Source organism: Arachis stenosperma, chromosome 2 (assembly GCF_014773155.1).
Source record: "Arachis stenosperma cultivar V10309 chromosome 2, arast.V10309.gnm1.PFL2, whole genome shotgun sequence".
Taxonomy (NCBI): Eukaryota; Viridiplantae; Streptophyta; class Magnoliopsida; order Fabales; family Fabaceae; genus Arachis; species Arachis stenosperma.
Window position 1 is genome coordinate 100,802,592 of NC_080378.1, and position 17,505 is coordinate 100,820,096.

The 17,505-nt window shown below is 33.4% G+C and overlaps 3 protein-coding genes across 3 annotated transcripts; all 3 read left to right on the forward strand.

Annotated features, from left to right (window-relative positions):
- The first annotated feature begins 4,274 nt into the window (after positions 1-4,274).
- LOC130961667 (uncharacterized) lies at positions 4,275-7,197 on the forward strand. Its single transcript, XM_057887649.1, has 6 exons — positions 4,275-4,452; positions 4,557-4,607; positions 4,757-4,808; positions 5,793-5,851; positions 6,050-6,095; positions 6,746-7,197. Exons 1-6 carry the CDS (start codon positions 4,327-4,329, stop codon positions 6,886-6,888), a joined length of 477 nt encoding a protein of 158 aa, XP_057743632.1. The 5' UTR covers positions 4,275-4,326; the 3' UTR covers positions 6,889-7,197.
- Positions 7,198-10,187: 2,990 nt separating this feature from the next.
- LOC130963300 (uncharacterized) lies at positions 10,188-11,745 on the forward strand. Its single transcript, XM_057889431.1, has 2 exons — positions 10,188-10,700; positions 10,879-11,745. Exons 1-2 carry the CDS (start codon positions 10,188-10,190, stop codon positions 11,743-11,745), a joined length of 1,380 nt encoding a protein of 459 aa, XP_057745414.1.
- Positions 11,746-14,996: 3,251 nt separating this feature from the next.
- On the forward strand, positions 14,997-17,267 carry LOC130961595 (uncharacterized). The gene is made up of 4 exons (XM_057887554.1): positions 14,997-15,411; positions 15,888-15,957; positions 16,067-16,227; positions 16,553-17,267. Exons 1-4 carry the CDS (start codon positions 15,187-15,189, stop codon positions 17,057-17,059), a joined length of 963 nt encoding a protein of 320 aa, XP_057743537.1. The 5' UTR covers positions 14,997-15,186; the 3' UTR covers positions 17,060-17,267.
- Positions 17,268-17,505: the final 238 nt, after the last annotated feature.

Below are 17,505 nucleotides of genomic sequence, written 5' to 3' on the forward strand. Positions count from 1 at the left end.
ACCCGTACCGCTTCAACCGCGGGCTTTGGCGGGGCGGGGCGGGACGGGCTTCCCCGCCGGGTTTAGAATTTTTTTAGCAAGGGATATTTTTACAATTTTTTTACCAAAACCCAACTTTTCCCAACTCAACTTACAAGAGAATGAAGATGAAAATTGAATATTTTGGATTATATTTATTTTGTTTTAGAGATAATATTTATAATTATATTTTGAATTATGTTTATCTTACTTTGGGAACAATATTTATAATTATATTTTGGATGAAAACTTGGTTTATAATTATATTTATTAGATATTTATAATTACAAAGATTTTAATGTTTGTGAATATAAAAATTATAATTTGTTTATACTTTTAGAAATTATAATAGTTAAAAGTAAAAAATAGGAGAGATTTTTTATGTCTTTATATATATTATTTAATAGTTAAAAGTAAAAAAAGAGGTTATTTGGCGGGTTTAGCCCGTCGGCCCGCCAGCCCGCCGTTAGGCGGGACGGGTTAGGATTTTGGGACCGCCTCACTAGGCGGGCGGGGCGAGCCAGCCCGCCAAAGGGCGGGTTTCGGCGGGATGGGGCGGGCTTCCCCGCTTGCCACCCCCTACGGACAATGATGTTCTAAATTATCTTTAATTTGGTCAGACAAAAATGTCTCATATAATTACTTGAGAGTCTTGGATGTAAAGAATTTATTTATGTTCCAAATGATGAGAGATCTAAGTTAGATGTGAAGACAAGACAATGTATTTTTATTGGGTTAGGATAAGTTTGGTTACAGGTTTTAATAAGCATGTAATAAGTCGTGATGTAGAGTTTATTGAAAACCATATCATTGAAAACATTGATAAAGTAGAGAATAGTCAATTACAAAAGAGCAATGATTTGACTGACGTAGATCTAGTTCAGTCACTTCCTTCACCAGAACTAGTAGAGAAGCAAGATTGGAATCATATGCCACAAAATGAGCATTTGTCTTCTTATATAATCATTAAATGAGAGATGTAATTGATGCTCTAGTTGATGATAATATTGATAATCAACTTAAACTACTTAAAGATCTACCAGGTTTTCATCTTAAAAAATCTACTAGAGAACAACGGCCTTCAACGAGGTATCCTCTTAATGAGTATGTGATATTTACCGATGGCTATGTGACCTTGACTGATGGGGGAGAACTTAAATATTATGAAGAGGCTATGGAATGTGATGACAATAAAAAATAATTTGATGCAATGCTAGATGAAATGCAATCCTTGCATGATAATCAAAGATTTGAATTTGTAAAGTTGTCAAAAAAAGAAGAAAGCTTAGTAGAATAGGTAGGTTTATAGGTTGAAGTATGGACGAAAGTTTTTAGTCTCTAAGATACAAAGCTAGATTTTAGTAGTTAAGGACTATAGGTAGAAAAAGGAAGTTGATTATAATAAAATCTTTTCGCTAGTTGTGAGAAGGTCTTTTATTAGAACTATTTTGAGTCTGGCTGCAAGTCTTGATTTAGAGATAGAGTAGATAAATGTAAAAACTTTTTTTCTTCATAGTGATTTTAAGGATGAAATTTACATGGAATAATACGAAAGTTTCATGGTAAAAGATAAAGAGGATTATGTTTACAAACTAAATAAGAGTTTATATGGCTTAAAGCAAGTTTTGAGATAACAGTACAAGAAGTTTGAGTCTGTTATGACAAAACAAGGCTATAAGAAGACTATATCTAATCATTGTGTATTTATTCAATAGTTTGTTAGTAATGATTTTATTATCCTTTTGATATATGTTGATGATATGCTTATTGTTGGTCAAAATGCTTCTAAAATTGACATGTTAAAGAAGTAACTTGCAATATTATTTGCAATGAAGGATCTTGGGCCAACAAAAGAGATTCTTGATATAAGAATCATGCGTGATAGGAATGAGAAGAAACTTTGGCTGTCACTGAAGAAATACATAAAGATAGTGTTGTATAGGTTCCAAATGGAGAAAGTAAAGGCTATTAATACTCCTCTTACTACACACTTTAAATTGAGTTGTAAACAAAGTCCATCAAGTGAAGAAGAGAAGAAAGACATGGAAAAACTACCATATGCATCAGCCGTGGATAGTTTAATGTATGTTTTGGTATGTACAAAACCGAATATAACTCATTTTGCTGTTGTGTTAGCTGTTTTGTTTCAAACCCAATAAGAAAGTATTTTAATGCTGTAAAATAGATAGTAAAATACCTTCGTGGTACAATGATACTTCTAATATGAAGTTGTATTATGAAAGTGAGAAGTGTATTTTAATTGGTTATACTGACTCATACATAGCAGGAGATATTAATTTTAGAAGGTTCATTTTAGGTTTCTTAATTAACTTTGCAAGTGGAGCTATGTCTTTGCAATCTAGATTGCAAAAATGTATTACTTTGTCTATTATAAAGGTCGAGTTTATTGCTATTACCAAAGCACGTAAGAAGATGCTTTGGATGAATTTTTTTTTTAAGAAACTTGGATTTTCTCAAGAGAGATATATATTGTTTTGTAATAGTCAAAGTGCTATACATTTTAGTAAAAACTTTACTTTTCATTCTCAATTCAAACATATTGATGTGAGGTATCATTGAATACATGATGTTTTGGATATTGAGTTGTTGAAACTTGAAAAGGTTTACACTGATAAAAATGGTTCTGATATGATGACTAAGACATTATCATAGTGGAAGTTTAAAACTTGTTGCTTAATCGCCAGATTGACAGTGAGGGAGAAATTTGTTGGGTTTTTGAGCTTTTTTCCTATGTGGAAAAAAAGTCTAAATGTTAGTATCCAATCTCATGGTTGCTCTTTACTGAGAATAAAGTGACTGAGGTTAAGTTAGGGTTCTAAAAGAGAGGTATCATTTGAAAGAGAATATCAACCAATAAAGAGAAGAGAAAGAATTGTCGCACATATATAAAGCTATCTTTGTAAATGGATCATTACAGATATGTTAACCATTGGATCAAGCTCAAATTTAGATATTGTGTTTTAGACACCTGGTCATTCGTTTTTGCCATTCGGATATTCAATACGAAATTTGTAGTTGAAGATATTGGCCATATAACAGTAATTCTGTTTTCTGGTATTTTCATCTTCTTATTTTATAAGTTGTGATGCTTGTGTTGTTTGACTTGTATGTACATTTTATATAGTGATTTGTGATTCTGTTGTACTTTATTTTGATCATAGTAAAGCTATTTTTTTAATATTAGTAACTCATGGTTTTTATTTTTTATATTGAAAAAAAATTTACGTTAAAAATTCTGATATTTTTGTCTCTATTTTTAAATTTTCTATGAATTTTTTCACTACTTTTGTTATTGTTATTGCTAATTTGCTATTTATTTAAGAATGAATGTTATTTTCCTTCTTATTTTTATAAGTAGAAAATAATATATTTTATTCCTATTAATAATAATATTTTAGTCTTTAAAAGATTTGGTTTTTATAAACATTTTAGTATTTAAAAGATCAAATCATAGCACTTTAATAATGATCAATTAATTTAGTGTAATTCGAATCTTTAAAATACTAAATGTGTTATGATTAATCTTCCAAGGACTAAATATTATTTAACAAAGACCTAAAGTACTTTTATTTTACAAAAGATAGGAATACAAGAAGCTCAAGTTCAAATGAGTTATACATAATATTTAACAACTAAGCTGTGAGTTTAATTAAAAAGAAAAAAAGAAAAAAAAATTAAACTGTTGGAAATTAGAATGCACATTTCAGGTATTAAAGTATAGTGTTAACTTCTTTATTTTCTTTCGTGATCTCTCTTTTTTTTTTTTTTACAATGTATACAAATTAAATACTCAAAATAAATGAATTAAAATATAGGTGAATGCTAATGTGTTCTAAAAAAAATATAAATAATGCATTTTTTTAACTTTAAAATTTAAATGTTAAATCTTAAATTCTTAACTCTAAATTTTAAATATTAAATTTTAAATTCTAAAATTTTGAACTCAAAATCCTAAAATATAAATGATAAATTTTAAATTTTAATAATTCATATAAAAAATAATAAATGAAAAGTTAATTTTTTTTAATTGATAATGAATAAAATAATTTTCTTTATTTAGTAACGAATGTTTAAGGATAAATTAGAAAAGTATAGTCCTTTAGTTTTTTCAAAAAATCCCATTAAACACACATAGGCCCAAGTGTTCTCCAAAAAGGCCGAAACCTTTCAGTCTCTTTCTCTCTCCCTCCCAAAATTCTATAAAATATAAATCCTTCAAAAAGTCTGACCGAAGAAAACACTTCAGAAGAATCCAAACCCCAGAAAGAGGAAGAAGGAAGAAGAAGGATGGGGACAAGAGAGGTTTATGAAGAGAAGCTTAGAACAGGGAATCTCCATCACGATCCTACCCTAAATCCTGGCCTCGGTACCCCACGTTGCCCTCGCTGTCTCTCTCTTCTCGACCCCAGTGTCGTTAGTATTCTCTCTTCTTCCTCTTTCTCTTCCTATTCTTCTTGCTCATTATGTGTTCGATCATTTGCCTCAATCAATTACACTCTCTTTTTTTTTTTTTTCAGGAGAAAGGCGAATGGACCATCACCCCCGTCTTGCACGATGCCACTGCAGTCGTGAGTATATAACTAACTCAGTATAAATTTTAGTTTTGAAATTCTGAAGTTAAATCTGATATTGTATGTTAAATATTGGATTTTTTTTTTGGGTGTTATTGTTCTGAGGGAAGTGATGCTGATGTGTTTTTTTTTTCTCGGTTGTATAGGCTGGCTCAGGGCTTGGTGGTATGCTTAGTGTAGTTCATGGATTGAACACAGGTAATTTTAGAGGATGTTCGATAATATCTCAAAAATCAAATATGTTATTGGTAATGTTATTGATATTAGGAAAATACTCTAGTTAGAGCTGTAGTATGAATTAATGTCAGAGCAACGGGGTTGGACTTGCATATTTTTAGGTCCACATGACATTATAGTATATCTTTTAGCTCGCTATACATTGTAACAAATTATCCTTTCTTGAAAGGTGAATTAATATAGTAGATCTTTTATTGCCATGGAAGGAAAACTTGACACTTTGTGGAGTTGGAGTGGGGGGAATCGGTGCTTATTATGGAATCCATATATAAAATTGCCGAAGCTCATGGAATTGTATTCATATTTCGTGGTTGCATAATCAAAAGCAGCTCTAGTTTCAGTTGAATGAACTGCCTGAAACTCGTATGAGAGTTGGTTTAACCACCAATTATGGCATAATATTTCCAAGATGTGTTAACATCTTATAAACCAGTTTTTATCTAAACCAATTTAAACTAAAACTTTCACAAAAAATAAGCTGGTTTCATCTAATCAGTAATCACTTTTTTTCCTCTGCTATTTACTAGGTTAATCTTTCTCAAATGATTAAAAAACTATTCAAGTTAGTCCAGAATCAGATACTGTTTAATGATAAACTAGTTTGTTTTTATGCAGATTATCATAAATTGTTCCATTTATACAATATTAAATTGGTTTTTCAAGTTGTCGAACAGCATCTAAGTTTCCTTTACTTTCTATGTTATTGCTACTGGATCTGATGTCATTACAGTATTTTATTTGTACTTTGAATGAACAATAAGTGCCATGTTGTTTTGATAATAATTCAGGGCCTTCTAGTTGTTACTTGTTATAAAAGCTTTTAACAATATCTTAAAGTGATCTGATTTATTCTTTGATAGTGTCCAACACTTTACACTCTTACCAGGGTTAATTAAAATTAAAATAATATGGTTGAAAATATTGCTTATTGATCTTTGTTTGCAGGGCTACCATACCTACAAAACCGTCTCAAGGGATCCAAGTGGCTGCCTTTTGTTGTTGGGGTATGTATACCTTCATTGGTTTTATCTTTTATACAAATTGCAGTTGCCAAGCTTTATACTTTATTGATGCCTAGAAAGGGCAGATCATAGAATATATTGTCTGTATTCGTTCATATATATGTAATTATCTTAGCAGATGTACCATAGAGCTTGTTCATATTCCATAGCAAACTTATTTCTTTTCTTCACTATTTTCAGCTCCCTCCATTGCTAATGTATTCAGTTGCAAGTGCCGCATTTGGAGGTAACTTTGCGCATGCCTAAAGTTTCTATTCCTTTTAAATTAATACATCTATATGTACTGTTTCAACTTGTTCTTTTGCTTCTAGTTATTTTATTTAGCTCTGTGAGTGTGTTAATTTTGGTTCAGTAATTGCTGGCGCAGCTTTGTGTATAGGAATGAATTTCATATATGAATTTGAATCTGTCATACGTTGGTTCCTTGGGTTTTATTGATTGCATTAGATCTTGGTATTGTTTCATCATTATTTTAGGGGTTGGTTGTAAGTTTGATTTTGGAGGAGAAAAAAGCGAGGGAAAGGGCTTGAACTGTAAAGTGATATCCCTTTACCGATTCAGACTGTTCCATCCCTTCCCCTTCAACGCTTAAACTTTCAAACAGTCTTAGGCTACGAACTGCTACATGGATCGGTTTCTACAGCTAATAGCGTTTTTGTCTACTTGCCATTTTTTACTAGGTTTGATGAAATTTCCAATTAACTTGTAATATTTGTCATTAATTATGATTGGGTTTAGGGCATCATAGTATGTTACTCGGCTAGTTAGCTTGTGGTTTGCCTTCGAATTTTGACATCTTATGCTGAAATAATGACAACTTGCTACTATTTAGCTTTTAATACCCTAAACTAATGTGGATATCTATGAAATCTTTAGGTTATGTGCTTCCGAAGTTCACTCAACTCACTGTAACATCATACTATGCTGCCTCAAGTGCTTCACATTATGGAATCTCACTTCTCACCAGGCATATTGAAGAGAAGCACCATTCCCAATCTCAGCAAATCAAGAGGCTCTGATAAATACAAGAAAGATACATATACACTTCAGCAATTTTGGTTACATTAGTTGTTACTTGTTACCTATCCATCTAGATGTATCACACGGTGGGAGTTTAGGTTTTCATAGTGCGTTTATTATTCCATGTGAAATGTCAATAATGTGAATGACGTTTCTATGCACTTTGTTTGATGCTGCAATTGGCCATTTCGTCAAGTTTTGGGTACATAAAGTGTACTTTGTTGTGTTAATTGACTTTAGGCAACAGCAATTTTGTGAAGGACAATAATATTCATGTTTTTATTATAAATTTAATTTTGATGCATTGACAATATTATATAGTCGTCCAATCACATATGTTTTTTTGAATTACTATTTACGCTATTGATATGAAAGGTTATTTTTTCTAATGTAATACTACGTAATTAGATGTACATATAAAATTGTTTTATATTGTCAGTATATTTAAATTAAATTTATATTTTATATGATTATAAGTTTGATTTTGATATACTGACTGTATAAAATGTTATACTGTTCAATCATATATATTTTTAGATGATTATTAATAAAATTAATATAAAAAATAATTAATTTTATTGATGTGGTATTATATGATTGAATCTACATATATAAAATTGTTTTATACAAAAATTATATCAAAATTAAATTTAAGTTTAGGTGAATTCTATGGTATAGAAGGAAAATTTTTTCTACATATGTAGATTGTACTGTCACAAAATAGTTGACAGGTGAAATGCAGTTTTAAAAGTGAGATATAAGCAGTCGAGAACTTGAACCAATGGCAGCATTATCTGCCTCGTTGGGACTTCACCCGGGTTCAAATCCTCAGTGAGGAATAAATAACCCATGTTAGTAGTGTACCCATGTAGTGTGTGTGAGTCTATAATGTATGGGTGTAAATGTGTAATGCTTATGATTAATTATAATGTGTTATAATTTTTTTGTTTTTGCACAAAAGAAAGCATTTTGAGTTGAAGTCAGGTTTTTTTATTATTACTCCATAAATTTTAAAGTACATTTTTTCATTTTATGATTTTTATCACACAATTTTAATTTATTGAAACATATTTCCATTAGTAAATATTTATATAAGTTAATTTTAATTTCATTCTTAATTAAAAAATATATAAGAACAAAACAATATCTTAAAATTTAAAAATTAATTTTTTATTTATCGGTTAAATTTTAGTATAACATTCTCATTCTTATATATATACACGTATTTTATAAAAGAATAATTTTATTTTTTTAATAATAAAGATAAATTTTATGTTGTTGAATAATAATAGTAATACAATAATTTTTTTCTCTATAATTTATTCCAAATAAAGGGAAATTGATTCTTTAACTTTATTTTATAATAAGAGTAAAGTATTATTTATGTCCCCAACGTTTGGGATAAGTCTCAAACCTGTCCCTAACGTTTTTAACGTCCTATTTGTATCCCAAACGTTTCTAAATTGAATCAATGTTGTCCTATCGTCAAAATGATAAACATTTCGTTAACGGCGTTGCATACGTGGACGCTGAGTGAGTAAGCCCAAAGGTTAACACAGACACGTCTACCTCTTCGCGCCCATTATACCATTCACTGAAGCAAATACGAAACGTTGAAGAAACAGAGCACCTCTACGCAAGGGTGTCCAGTCTAGTTCTCCTCACCACACACGTTTGACACTTCTTCGAGGGTGATCGCAGGGAGGGGCTGCAAGGTAGTTGGCAGGTTATTGTTGCTTGTGTTGCATGAAAGATCACACCTTTGGTCTGGCGACAGAGTGGTTTCGTTTGACAAGGTATGCACGAGGAAGAAATTTTGTTTCTTGGGATTTTATTGAGTAGTTCGATGAAGAACGAAGGGCATATAGGAGATTGTTTACATTTTAGGGTTTATTTAATTTTTTGTATTCCCAGAAAAATGTTCGTTGTGAATGTTAGTTAGGGCATGAATTTACTTGTTTTTGGTGACTCAATCTGTGGTTACGAATTTACTTGTTTCACTATGTTGACCTGATGTAATAGGGTCTGCTGTATAGGATGAGTTATTTTAATGTGAAAGTTTACCACTAAGGTAGCTTTGGACTTCAAAGAGGGCATTTGAAGTATTTGGGTGGAAAGACAATTGTGATAGACTACTGCAATGAAGATGAGTGGAGCCTGATTGAGGTTTATGACATAGTGAGCAGACAAGGGTATTTGAAAAAAGATATTGCAGCAATGTGGTACAAATCACTGGATCAGAGTACATAAGAAGGCTTAAGGATGCTGCGAACCGACAAAGATGCAATGGATATGGCTAAGATTGGGGTTAGGGAGGATATGGTGGAGCTGTATGTAGTTCATAAAATTAGTGATATCCATGAAAAGGTTGAGGATGTACACATGTTAGGGAGTACTGAAACTACCATGCAAGAGTAGGATGGTGGATCTAATGGGCCAGGCCCAATTGTAACATTTGAGGCCCATTCAGTTGGACAAGTGGAGATAAATTCTGGCCCAAATGTGGAGGAAGAAAATGTGGGTGAGAAAGATGAAAAAGATGAATCAGATGAGGAAGAAGAGGGAAGTGATGGCAGTGAGGACAAGGACTATACTCCCAAAGGTGGTGAACATGATAGTAGTGATTCATGGAGTTCTGATTCCAGAAATGGTTATTGCTCAGAAGATAATGCTACAGAGGTTGTGTTTGGTGACAGTGATGATGATAAGGAAGGGGCTGAGGGGTTAGTAGATGTCAACATCAGGGTAGGGGATAGATTTGAGGCTGGCACAACTGAAACCCAAACAGATGCAACAAAAGAAAGTAGGAGTGACAATGACAGAGGTAAGAAGAAGATTGTTGCAGGTTTAGGGGATGAGGAAGAAGGATATGAATCTGAAGATTTTCCAGATATGCCTATTATTGATGATGATGAGGATGATAATAATGTTGCCAAGAAGTATCCGTTGCACAAGCAGCTAAAGGACATGAGTGAGTACAAGTGGGAGGTTGGAACTCTTTATGTATCAAGAGAGGAGTTTAAGGATTGTGCTACTGCCTATGCTGTACATACTGGCAGGGGTTTGAGGTTTGATAAGGTTGACCTTTGGAGAGTGAAGGTTACTTGCGTGGAGGGTCGCAACTGGTTTGCATACTGTGGGAAGATGAAGAATGAGCAAACATGGCAATTAACCAGCTGCCACAACAAGCATAGCTGTTCTGGGGAGTTAAAAAATTGGGATTATGCATGCAAAATAGTTGAATAAGGTATTTCTAAAAAAAGTTGTTGAGAATCCAAAGATATAGCTCTCCACACTAATGAAGAAAGCATACAGCAAGTGGAATGTAGAGATGACTAAGTCTAAAGCTATCCGGGTTAAACAGTTTGCACTTGATGAGTTACAAGGAACGTACATAGAGCAATATCGGAGACTCTATGACTACTGTCATGAATTGCTGAGGTCTAACCCTGGTTCTACAGTGAAGTTGCAAGTGGAGAGACCACCTGAGTTTGCTTCTGAGAGACCACAAGTTGGTGTGGATTTAAGGCCAAAGTTTCAAAGACTCTATGTGTGCCTTGATGCATGCAAGAAGAGCTTTATGGTTTGCCGTCCAATAATTTGCCTTGACAGGTGCTTCATCAAGACACCATATGGAGGTCAACTTCTCACGGCTATTGGCTGGGACCCGAATGACCAGATATTGCCAATAGCCTATGCAGTGGTTGAAGCAGAGACAAAGGACACATGGACCTGGTTTTTTACCAATCTGTGTGATGACTTTGGCTATGACAAGATAAGGAGCTGCACCTTCATGTCCGACCAACAGAAGGTACTTATTTCTAAACTTATTTCTAAGGAGCTACTTTATTGAACCTAGTGTTAATGATCGTCTTACTGCCCTAGTTATGTTGGTGTTTGAATTGTAGGAACTAGTGTTTGTAGTGTATGAGTTCATGTTTGAATTGTAATGATTTAATTACTGCATTAACTGTGCCTGGTGGGTTTAGGGTTTAGTTCCAACCTTCGATGAGCTCATTCCCGGAGTGGATCATAGATTCTGTGTTAGACATCTTTACAGCAATTTCAGGAAGAGATTCTCAGGGCTGCAACTAAAACTGATGATGTGGAATGCTGCAAAGGCTACTTATTTACAAGAGTGGGAGAGGAGGATGGCTGAAATCCAAAATGTTGACAATGGAGCCTACAACCACCTGATGGAGATACCAACCAAATATTGGTGCCGGCACAAGTTTGGAACTTGGTCTAAGTGTGATACCTTGGTAAACAATATGTGTGAAGTATTTAACTCTGTGATTGTGGACGTCAGAGAGAAACCAATAGTCAGCATGCTTGAAGACATCAGAATATACATAATGAGGCGTTGGGCTGATAATAGGGATCGGATAATTGAATACCCAAGAGAGGTGTTGCCCCGTATCAGGATTAAGGTTGAAAAACAAGTTGATGCAAGTGGTAAGTGGGTGAGCACATATGCTGGTCGTGACAAATATGAGGTAACTAGTATCCATGGAGGCAAAGAGAAGTTCGTTGTTGATTTGAAGAATCACGAGTGTTTGTGCAGGAAGTTTCAGCTATCCCGAATCTCCTGTGCTCATGCAATGACCTGCATTAGGAAGATGTGCTTCAATGTGGCTAACTTTGTTGCAAACTGTTACAAGAAAGCAACTTACTCTGAGTGCTACCAACATGTGGTATATCCCTTGAATTGGCCCAACCTGTGGGAAAAGACACAGTTTGATGACGTTTTACCACCAATCTACAGAAAACTCATTGGAAGGCCTAAACTGAAACGTAATAAAGCTGCAGATGAGAACCCAACTAGGAGAAGAGTGTCTCACGAAGGGCAGAATTAGAAGTGCTCCTACTGTTTTGCTAGAGGTCACAACAAACGGACCTGTCCAAAGAAGCGCAAAGTAGCTGCAACTGCATCGGTAAGCACTGTGCTTGATTTTGTGCTGGTTCATGCTTCATTTTTTTATTGCATTTAAAGATTATGATGTGGGATTGTGGTATTGTGGCTGTTTACTAGGCAAACAAAGTTGTTGGATCCACAAGAAGAGTTTCAAGAAACCTCTCTAGCACTATCTCTAGCACTATCTCTAGCCAGACTTCTAAGCATTCCCAAGCTGCTTCAAAGAAGACCACAATCTCAAGGCCAAAGAGAAAATCATCTGTCAATGATGTGAGTTTCCAACACTCTCAGGCTACTTAAAAAAAAGGCCAAAGAGAAAATCATCTGTCAATGATGTGAGTTTCCAACACTCTCAGGCTACTTAAAAAAAGGGTAAGTTGACCCCGTCCAACAAAAATCTCAGGGTGCTGCCAAGCCCATCGAAGAACATCAGCAAATCCCAACTGAAGTTCATGGCTAGGACACCTCCCAAAGCATGGAAAAAGATGTGGCGACTATGATGTGTGCTGTTTTATGTTTTCTGGAAACTTTATTTATGAGTAAAGGATTTCTGTTTAGTATCTTTATAATGTCTGGCAACTACTTTTAAGACAATAGTTTGTTATCTCTGACTGTTATTGTGGAGCAAAATGTGTTGCTCTTGTTTTATTATTTTGCTATGAATCTTTTGTGCTTGTAGCCAATGACAATGTTATGATTAATGATTAATTAATATGTTACAGAAATTATTGTTCTCATGCTAATGACTTGCTTGATTTAAATAGATTGCAAAATGTAACACTTCATTTCATTCAACTCATTTTCACAATTCGGATGAGTTCACTAAAACAATATTGCATCTGCACAATCTATCATTGCATTTAATTACATATACACAAACCAGCCTTTCATCAACCTTAACTCAAAAAAACATCATTGCATTACAATATCATTGAGTTCAACAAAACAGCAACTAGTTCAACATCACTGCTATTTCTAAGCCAAGATACAGAACCCAATTTAGGTATCTAACAATTTTCTCCTAAAACTCATAATCACCAGCAACATCATTCTAGTGAAAGTCTCCCAAATTTGATTGTGGTTGTTTTTTCAAACACCAATATCAGTGCAAGTGTCCATCCAACTAAAGCAACTCCCATTGCAACCTTGAACATGAACTCAACCATATCCAATTTGCCCCTTCAAATTTCTGACCTTCATTCTTAACCTTGAAACTTGTGATGGATCTTCCTCTGATTCTGTCCATACAAAATAGCCGCATTCTTCTCCAACCTAGACGAAACATGAGACAGCCGAGTCATACCCATAGATGGTCAAAACATATAACTCAACATCAAATAAACACATGGCTAAACCTCACCCCCGAAGTTAATACAACCCCAAAACCTCTGCCCATGATTTTCTACCATCGACGACGTGGCAAGCATAGGCCATTCCCCACAGTAGCAAGTTGTCCTCCTTCGACGTGCTTGGTTTCTACTTCGTGTGGCTTGCTTGCTGCCTTGCGTCGCTTCAGATTGACATGCTTCATGCTCCATCTTTTCTCACGCAGAGGGAATCGCCCTTCAGAGACAGTGCAGCAACAACGAGAAGCAAAGATTTGGGGATTAAGGTTTCGAAGAGGACCCTCTCTTCACATATATCTATTTTTTTTTAAATTCAATAACAGTAACAACAAATGCCCTGCCACCGTGTATCATAACGTCCACATATGCAACGCCGTTAACGAACTGTTTATCATTTTGACGGTAGGACAACATTGATTCGATTTAGAAACGTTTGGGATACAAATAGGACGTTTAAAACGTTAGAGACAGGTTTGAGACTTACCCCAAACGTTGGGGACATAAATGATACTTTACTCTTATAATAAAGTTAAACGAATGGTAGCTAATCAAAATTAGTTTTCAACATTTTTTTTTTAAATTTATAAAATCCAAGATAATAAAAATTACTCTTTTTTAAGAGAATAATTAATAAAATCAACCCATCCTAAATAAATTTTATAAAAATAAAAAATATACGAGAGTTAATGATTATAAAAGGATCACTAGTAAGAATAGTAATTGTACTTGGGGAATAAATATTTCATTTTTTTAAATAAATATAATAAAATATAATTTTTTATTATACAATTTTAAATAAAACTGAAAAAATATAAAAAAAATATATTATGAAATAAAAAATACAATTAACAATTAATAATATCAATAGAAAAAAATAAAAAAAATTCACTTTTATTTTTCATTGCAATAATAATGAATGTTACGTATTAAATGGATAAATAGTACGCATAATATTATAAGTTCATAAATTTATAAACTCAAATTTTCATTTTATATTTCTCTTTGTAAAATAATCCAAATATAAAAAAAAATCAATACACAACACTATCATGTTAAAATAATTAATCATTTTAAATATAGTTAATCATTCTAACTAATTCTCACGTGCAATCGAAAAAAAATCCTGTAAAACTGCATCTCACTTTTAAAATAATAGACCTTGTCTTTTTTGTTTATAAAATATTTGTCAATTATTTACTAAGACAACACAAATTTATAAACATAAAAAAAAAATTCTACACCATAAAATTTACCAAAATACTCACATACGGTTCATATAAAGTTGATAGTCAATAGCAACTGACAACTAATAACTTCACATCATGATTTTTCACCATAAAAGACTTTTTCAATCCCGATATAGTATCAGGGTTAAATTCATGGCTGTCTTTCATTTAACCGCAATCCAAGCATCTTCTCCCTTTTTATATTGAGATTAGTAGATTACGGTATTACCCTTTTCCACTAGACGGATCAGGATGATTGTTCCCATTTCCCAAGATCAGAATTTGTATTGTATGTATTCTAACTTCCAACTCTCATCATATATCTCAAGGGTTCATAATGTAATACAAATACAAATTATATCCTTTTTGAATATTCACAGCAGCTGCATTTTCAATTTTAATCTTGTTAATTAAATTTTATCACACTAATTCGGTAGTTAGATGGTCAACTTTTACATAAAAAACCGCGTCAAACCGTTGGTATGTAGTAACCAAGTCATCAAGTAACTCGTGCTATCATATTATATTATTATTCTAATTCTACAACTTTCTTATACAGTATAGTATTTATTTATATTTATTAGTATCATCATAGTATAAACTCCTAGAAAGGCTCTGCTCTACCACTAAAAGGAGCCCACATCACCTCATAATACAGCAATCCCTCTCCACAAGGATCAGATAGATTCTTCATTTTCATCTCACTAACCAACAAAACCTAATTATTGAATCATAAGAAACCAGTGTCTCAACCCACCAAACTTGGTTCTGTTGTGTGTGGTTCACAGACACCACAAACACTTTCAACTCATGAAAGCCCTCATAAGCAGTTCTTGTTCCAAGGCCATAGTTGGGAGCCTTGGATCACATATTTATCATAGGACAGGCGGTGGTGGTGTTGTTGCTGCTCATGTTCCTGGGAGAGTTGAGTTCTGCTTCTCACTGAGATCAAGAAATGACAAAAGGGGCTGCAGCTTTTGGTTCCTTAAGAAAAAGGGTGTAACCCCAATTCTTTCAGTGCCACCAAAAACTGAGGTATAATAATATATATGTTACTTGGTTTTCTTTGTTTGAGTTCTTGTGGGGTGTTTATCTGTTTGGAATATCCATGCACTTTCCTTTCTTTTTGGTTGGGAAAGTGACCGAAAATGACAGAAAAAAAATTGTGATTTTGTTACTTTCTTCTAGATTGCCTTCAAGTTGGGGAGATTCTTACTGTTCCTATTTTACTCTCTTGCCATCACTTTACTTTTTCTGTTAGTGGAACTTGGGAAGATATGAATCAAACTAACAAATTTTTCTTATTTCTTTTGTTTATGCAACAAACTTCTAACCTCTACTACTATAAGGAGAAATCTGTTATTCAAAGTCTTATGTAATTGCTCTATACAAGCTACAAAAGAATTGGATGTATATAAGATTTTGGCATATTTGTTGGTTTGCAAAAATTTGTTTTGTATATATAAGCTACTTTGATTTCTTTTTCTTGGTTTGCAAAAAATTTGTTGTAGGTGGAATTGGAACCATCAGAGCCAGATTTGGAAACTGTAGAGCCTCAAGCTCAAAAAAGTGAACAAACAAGTAAGTTCTTAGTTTTGATGGATCTCTTTTACTTCTGTTTGCCTCTTAAGTTTTCCACTGGATATTCCCTGACATTCAGATTCCAATCATTGAAATATGTTGTTTGCAGATGAATCAAAGTTTGTACATGTAACATTTCAGTTGCAAAAGGATTGCTTCTTTGGCGAACAGTTTCTAATAGTTGGAGAAGATCCTATGCTTGGTTCTTGGGACCCTTTAGAGGGATTACCAATGGCCTGGTCTGATGGGCATGTATGGACTGCGAATCTGGTGAGTATCCTCTTCAACACATAAAATTACTCTATTTGTTTCAAAATAACTGTCAGTTGGAACAAAGTGATGCGATATAAAATGAGATTGATTTTTATGCACTGACAATATAAGTGAGTTTTGCACTATAATCCACTTAGATGCTTGCATTTGTATAACACTTTTTGCTAATGTAATATAACATGATTGGACATATATATACATCGCATTGAATTAGATAATCTTTTTAATATATCACTTTTTTCATAACGGCAGTCAATTTGAAACGAAAGGAATATTGTCTAAAGAAAGGTTATCTAAGATGTGAATCTCTTCATATAATCAGGATATTCCTGCTGGAAAGTCAATTCAGTACAAGTTTATACTGAAAAGAAAAGCAGGGAAGATTGTGTGGCAACCGGGCATGAATCGAATCATCAACATTTCAGAAAATATGAATAGAATAATTGTTAGTGAGGATTGGGAGAAGGCTGAACTTCAGGAAATAATAGAGGAAGATCAAATTGCTCAATCAAATGAGGAACTTCAAGTTGTCTCAGAAACATCTACTTTAGCTGAAGATTCAGATATTCCTAAAGAGGAACTTGTTTCCGGCTTGTCCGAAGCATCAGACCTTGAAGCTAACCAAAGCCAAACTCATGATGCAGAGAATCCAATTACTGAAGAACCTGAGGTGCAGAAACCCAGCAGTGATAGTATTTCTTACTCAACGGAGATGCCATTGGCTATTGTTGCGGAAAACATTGGTTCTTTTGAGGATTCCAGCAACAATACAAGTTATGAGAACAATTTAAGCAATATTCAACTGAACGAGAGTTTGAGTTGCCCTTAATGTGCTCAATTTCAAAATAAAAAATGCTTAAGATAGCTTGTTATTTGGCAAAAATTTGTTTTGATGCAAGATTTTTAATATCTTTTTGTAAGACTTCTTTGGCTTTCTTTGGCCGATTTACAATCAACTCGGACTAAAAATTTTTAATTGAGTAAATCATATTGAAATTTTGTGATGCACAAAACTATGGCTAAAATTTCTTTTTTTATTGTGGAATAGTTTTGTTGAGTAGTATTCTAATGTTTTGATGTAAATGCAATGATACACTTTTTATCATATAGTTTCTGTTTTAAGATATCACCATATCCCAAATCAGATGCATCTGTTTCAACAATTTTGAATGCATGAGGAACAGGTAGGTAAAGGCAAGGAAGATTGCGAACTTTGGTTTTGAGAAATCTAATGATTTTAGAATGTTTGTCAGTCCATGGCGGAGGGCTTAATAA

Coding starts and splice junctions, on each gene's coding strand:
- LOC130963300 (XM_057889431.1), top strand. CDS start 10,188: ATGAAGAAAGCATACAGCAAGTGGAATGTAGAGATGACTAAGTCTAAA. Junction 10,701..10,878: donor TCATGTCCGACCAACAGAAG/GTACTTATTTCT, acceptor TGGTGGGTTTAG/GGTTTAGTTCCAACCTTCGA.
- LOC130961595 (XM_057887554.1), top strand. CDS start 15,187: ATGAAAGCCCTCATAAGCAGTTCTTGTTCCAAGGCCATAGTTGGGAGC. Junction 15,412..15,887: donor CAGTGCCACCAAAAACTGAG/GTATAATAATAT, acceptor AATTTGTTGTAG/GTGGAATTGGAACCATCAGA. Junction 16,228..16,552: donor ATGTATGGACTGCGAATCTG/GTGAGTATCCTC, acceptor TCATATAATCAG/GATATTCCTGCTGGAAAGTC.
- LOC130961667 (XM_057887649.1), top strand. CDS start 4,327: ATGGGGACAAGAGAGGTTTATGAAGAGAAGCTTAGAACAGGGAATCTC. Junction 4,608..4,756: donor TGCACGATGCCACTGCAGTC/GTGAGTATATAA, acceptor TCGGTTGTATAG/GCTGGCTCAGGGCTTGGTGG. Junction 4,809..5,792: donor AGTTCATGGATTGAACACAG/GTAATTTTAGAG, acceptor CTTTGTTTGCAG/GGCTACCATACCTACAAAAC.